This window comes from Enhydra lutris, unplaced genomic scaffold (assembly GCF_002288905.1).
Source record: "Enhydra lutris kenyoni isolate GAN:26980312 unplaced genomic scaffold, ASM228890v2 scaffoldscaffold23, whole genome shotgun sequence".
Lineage (NCBI taxonomy): Eukaryota > Metazoa > Chordata > Mammalia > Carnivora > Mustelidae > Enhydra > Enhydra lutris.
Genome location: NW_019154107.1, coordinates 26,950,397 through 26,956,247, shown reverse-complemented (window position 1 = coordinate 26,956,247; position 5,851 = coordinate 26,950,397). Strand labels below are relative to the sequence as shown.

Here is a 5,851-nt window from a genome sequence, read left to right as displayed (position 1 = left end):
ATTAGGAAGCAGGCTCCCTGCTGAGCAGAGAGCCTGATGCGGGGCTCGATCCCAGAACCCTGGGATCATGACCTGAGCGAAAGGCAGAGGCTTTAACCCACTGAGCCACCCAGGCGCCCCTATTTCTCCTTTTAAAAGCATTGGCTGGAAGCTTTCTGTGAGTCCTCACACCTGCACTGAACTGTTCCTTCTAAGTAGGAGTCGGAGTGCTGTGTGGAGAAGAACATGGCCTTCCACAGGGGCAGCTGCGGCATCGCTCTTGTGACGAGTCCGCCATCTTTCACATTTATCTTATCTGCTTCGAACATTCAAACTTTTTAGCCATTGGCTTCAAATATTAAGCAGATATTATACCACCAACTGGTATCTTTTTTTAAAGATTTTATTTATTTACTTGACAGAGAGAGATCACAAGTAGGCAGAGAGGCAGGCAGAGAGAGAGGGAGAAGCAGGCTCCCTGCCGAGCAGAGAGCCCGATGCGGGGCTTGATCCCAGGACCCTGAGATGATGACCTGAGCCAAAGGCAGATGCTTAACCCACTGAGCCACCCAGCTGCCCTGCACCAACTGGTATTAAACTAGAAATTGACTTTTCTCCCTTTCTCTTTTTTTTAAGCAGGCTCCATGCCTGACACTGGGCCTGAACTCTCAGGATCCTGAGATCAAGAGTCAGATGCTGTACCAACTGAGCCATCCAGACAGCCCCCTACCCTTGACTTTTTTTCTTTTTAAACTTTCAGGTAACGTTTGATCCGGAGGTCTTTTTCAACATCCTTCTGCCTCCCATAATTTTCCATGCTGGCTACAGTCTAAAGAAGGTAAGAGATTTTTGCCAGTATTTCTTAAAGCACGGGAATCTCTATGTTAACGTACCTACATAATTTTCTAGTTTTTCCTTCTCCCACATTGCTTATTACTGTGTTCTGCACCCACTCAGTGACTATAGTTGTCTCATCATCCATGATTCATCTGTTTTAAAATCAGGAGCGCTCCTACGTCGCCGGTAGGAATGTAAACTGGCGTGGCCACTCTGGAAAGCAGTTTCATGGTTTCTTGCAAAACTGAAGTTGAAACTACCACACGACCCCATGGTTTTTTTCCTGAGGATTTCCTCCCAGAGGAATGAAAACTCACATTCACCCGGAAGCCCATACTTCATTGCTCAGAGCAATTTAATTCATAATCGCCCCAGTCCAGAAACAATCAAAATGTCATGCCATAGGTGCATGGTGAAATACATGGCCATACCTCAAAGACGTTAGGCTGAGGGACAAAAAAAAAAAAAAAAAAATCTCACCTCAGAAGGTCACGTACTGTATGATTTCATTTATATAGTGTTCTAGGCAGGACCAAAGTATAGGGATGGAGAACAAAGGGTGGGTCCATGAAGCTACATATATGATAAAAGAACACAGAACCATTCACACACTTTGTCCCAATGTCGGTTTTCTGGTTTTGATCTTGTACTATGGCTTTATGAGGTCTAACCGGTAGAGGAAACCTGGTGAAGGTACACGGGACCCCTCCGTACTATCTTTGCAATTTCTGTGAATCTGTAATGACTCCAAAATAGAAAGTTAAAAAAAAAAAAAAAAGGCTATCCCTCTGTATCCTACTCTCCCTCCAGATTTAGGTTTTCTGGACCAAAGGGTGTATCCTTTTTCTGACCGCTCTCTGGGGTTCCGGAAGTGTGTAAATCTGTATGGCAGTGATTGACACGTGACAGGAGGTGATTTTATGGTTTTAAGTAATGTTATCCTCTATGTAAGTGAAGAATTTGGGAACTCCGTATCAGGGCGAATGGGTGATAAATAGTTTGGTATCTTAAATAACTAATCTTAATGTATCATCAAGGTCATAGTTGCTTTAAAATGAAACCAAATCACTGGTTGTGAAAGCCATTCTAAGGGCTGAGAAATACTTCAGGTTCAGCAGAGCCTTCCCTGTGTCAGTCTTATTTTCCCAGAAGAAAAACAAATAACAGGCTTTGCCAGTTAGCAATTTAAGTTGTTTTTGAAATGCCAGTATTTTGGGCTATCTGCTCTTAGTTCAGTCTCTTTCCTTTTTAAATAGTCCTTACAGTGGCACTGAAATAGTGGTTCTTATAGGGTTTTGCCATCTGTAATTAAGACTGCCGTCATTTAAGCGTGTAATAACCATTCCACCACTTCGCTGTGGGTATGGAAACAGATACATTCAGACCCTTTGACCTATGCACGTGTCGTTGTCATGTGGACACGAGCTTTTTTTTTTTTTTTTTTTCTTTTTCCAAACTTGAAAAAATATCATTGGAATCAGCTTCGATTTTGTGCTACCGCTCCATTTGCTTCCAGGGCCCATTGTCAGGGAAAGAATTCACCTATAGAAGCCTTCATGTCTTGTGAACTTCTCCTACCAAACTCTCTCTTGGTCTCTGTCTCTCATTCTCTCTGTCTCTGAGTCTCTGTGTCTCATGGTAATACTCGCCAGTGAGGAACGGGAGGAGTAGAAATACAAGTCTTAGAATGGTACACCTTCTCATCCTGATCTGTCTTGGGCTTGTATTCTTGAAGACTTTGCCAGGGCTATTCCATCTCCTTTGTCTCTTTTTGCCATCCTGAAATGGAGAAGGAAAAGTAGGGCAGACTAAACCAGTCATGGCCACAGAAGCCGCACATGACCGGCCAATTAAAAAGAAGATGAAAGACCTAGGATTCTACTAGCACCCAGGACTCAGGACTGGGAAGTGCTATACTTTCCTCCCAAAAAGGGTGTGGTAGGAGTCGAGAAGGGTGGCTGGTGCAGTGAGTGTGATTCCCTGGAAAGACCCGCTTTCCAGGTCTGGTGCTGCCATTTGGTGGATGCGTGACTCTGGGTGCCTCACACTGCACCTTTGAGCCTTAGATGCCTCTCATGCACAGTGGTCCCCCGAGCACCTTCATGTTGGGGTAACTGTGACAATTGGAGCTCCTCTGTGTGAAAGTCCTTCATACACTGTGAAGCAGAGAGTCAGTGCTAGGTGTAGTAATACACAAGTAAGTGACAGGGTCTACCTTTCTTGCCAAGGCATAAAATTCCAGTTCCTATCAACAAATATGAATGGCGATGGGTAATTATGTGTGTATGTGTCTTATGTGTGTGTGTGTCATTTTAGAATATGTTATGGGTGTATTTGGACTGGCAGATTTATATTCCTAATTTGTGTGCATGTGCATGTGTAAGTGCTTTTATTTATATGGGTCAAAGATATCTTTGTATATCAACAAATACACATTTAAGATAACAGTTTCAAAGGCTCTAGTTCATTATCACAAATCATTCAAATATCTGTCGTTGCCCATTTAAAATATTTTCACTTGTTGATTTTCAAATAAATTTGTGATGGAAATCACCCTCACATGTGCCCTGGAACAATCTCTGAGATGAACAAGACTGTGAGAGAGTCACTGGGCAGTGTGGAGTCAGCTTCTCAGATGTGCGCACTGACGCCGAGCCCTCCTTTCAGTGCGGGCCCGCCCAGGCAAAGACACATGTGGCACGGCGGCCACGTGGTCTGGTGTCTGTGCACAGGCTGTCCACTTCACTCTCCATTGGGACCCTCTGGACCTGAGCATGGGGACTCGCTACACAGACCACGAATGCTAAAAGCAGATTGCTCCATGTGCAGCCAACACTTGCACCCACCTGCACACTGGGGCCACTTGGCTCCCCTGCACAGCCACACTGCAGCCAGGAAGGCCTCCCAATGATGCTGGTCCTCCTGCACCCGCAGTCTCCTGGCCAGTCCTGCCCCTGGCAGGCCTGAGAGCTGTAGTGCGCACCTGATCCTGCCCCCCACTCCCTGCGTCTGCACCCCTCGACCACCCACAAGATCCAGATTCTCCGCAAGCCCACGAACTAGGGCTCAGGTTCAGCTCTACCTGCAAACAGTCTGAAGCACAGACCCATCTTTCCACTAACATGTGCACTATCCTCTCCAGGGGGGTCCTGGACCTCCCTCATGCCCAGGTCCTTCCAGCCCAGGAGCTTGCACAAGGGCACCAAAGCGTGCAATCTGCATTGCCCCTTGCTCCCACACCCAGCCTGGGGACCAAATCCAGCATGTCCTAAAATCGAGATGCCCTCGAGCATGGCACCGGGGACCAGGGCCTTCTCAACAAATACACAGAGATAATAAAGTCTCCACCAGGCTCTAGTCTGAACCCCCTTCGTCCCTGGGCCCCCACAAACACTACCAGATTTTCGGCAGCCCACACTCCCTGAGAACCAACCTTCCAGGAGGAGAATCTGCAGCTCTTACATTCCTGATTTTTTGTTTTGGCAAATATGAATATGAATTCACTTAATGGACTCGAACCACCCGTCGAGATGGTTCACCTAAACGAGAGCTGGGCGGCGAGGGAAAGCAATTCTGGCATTCAGATCTGTCCCTGGATATGTCACGAGTTTCCTTGGTCTCACGTCTCTGTCTTGATGGACCCCTAGCCCACCCCGATTTAAGCCTTTGATGGAGTTTTTAAAGGCAATTATGCTCACAGTTGTAGATTCTTTTTTTTTTTTAAATCTATCTTTTTCAAAACATGGGTGGCTAAATACATTCACTTAAAGTAAAAGACTAGGGATAGTGACTCACTTAAAAGGCAAACATAACGTGTCCATAATATACACAGGCAGCACGCTCACTTGGTGACTGGCGGTGTGGCAAGCCCTTGAACAGTTCTCTTCTGAACAGGTGGTTTAGGGGCACTAGGCATTCCTTGACACCTTCTTCACAGCAGCAGGGAGGGCCAAGCACTGGGGAAGGCTGAAGTCAAGGCCCCATATCATCTGCTTAGAAGCCAGAGGCCACCCACAGCACTCCGTGTGGTCACACTTCCTGGTGGCTGCTTAATCCAGGCTGAGTTCTTCCTAGGCCCTGTCCTTCCCTGAGGTCAGTCAGCAGGCACACTGGGACTCTTTTGCCTTTTAAATTTATTTATTTATTTTTTTAAAAGATTTTATTTATTTATTTGACAGAGACACAGAGAGAGAGGGAACACAAGCAGGCAGGAGTGGGAGAGGGAGAAGCAGGCTCCCTGCTGAGCAGAGAGCCCAATGCAGGGCTTTATTCCGGGACCCTGGGATCATGACCTGAGCTGAAGGCAGACACTTAACTGACTGAGCCACCCAGGCGTCTTGCCTCTTAAAATTTTTAAATAAAGTATTCCTGGCCCCCATCAAATTAGGATGTTTTGGGGGTTTTGTTTGTTTGGTTTTGTTAAATGGTTCTGATTGGCCAAATAAAACAGCCTGTGCCTTAAGGAGTAAGAACCGTGGCTTAGGGTCCCAGAACAGGGATTTTCCCCATCACAATATCCCACAAGCCTAATGACTTTATGAGAAGTAAATCCGTGTGTGTGTGTGTGTGTGTGTGTGTGTGTGTATTAAGGTAACCAGTGGATGTACAGAAGCATTGAGAAGATTGCAATTTTGCCATCTCTTTCTGAATGATTGCTAAATCTTATATTGGTATAAGTAGCTACAGTTATATACATATATATATATATAAACTTAGAAATTTGCCTATCTTAAATGAAACTATTCTTCATTTCTCCATTTCCATCTCTATTGGCCCTCTTTCCCAGGCTCCACAGATTAATCCAAAAGAATATCAGGAGACACTTAAGATGCCTTGAGACCAGATACTTAGGACACAGTTTTCTGACACTGAATGAAGCAGAAAGCCCCTTAGGCATCACTTTCATACTTTATCAGTTTCAAACTCCTATCTGTTATGATCTTCTAAGGTTCACCAGACCTGGAAGCAACTAGCTGAATCACTAGAGTAAAAGAGTAAAATAGTTTGGGTTAGATCTATGAAAATGGTCTACTTA

At 45.4% G+C, this 5,851-nt stretch overlaps 2 protein-coding genes across 2 annotated transcripts in view; both read left to right on the top strand.

The window, feature by feature from the left end:
• Positions 1 to 5,851, top strand: part of LOC111150571 (zinc finger protein 674-like) — an 886,492-nt gene that overhangs the window by 693,127 nt on the left and 187,514 nt on the right. The gene's annotated exons all lie outside the window — the stretch shown is intronic.
• LOC111150345 (solute carrier family 9 member A7) overlaps positions 1 to 5,851 on the top strand; it is a 133,859-nt gene that overhangs the window by 65,520 nt on the left and 62,488 nt on the right. The window contains exon 3 of the mRNA XM_022507797.1: positions 740 to 817. Coding sequence (XP_022363505.1) covers positions 740 to 817 — 78 coding nt within the window. The remainder of the gene's footprint in view (positions 1 to 739; positions 818 to 5,851) is intronic.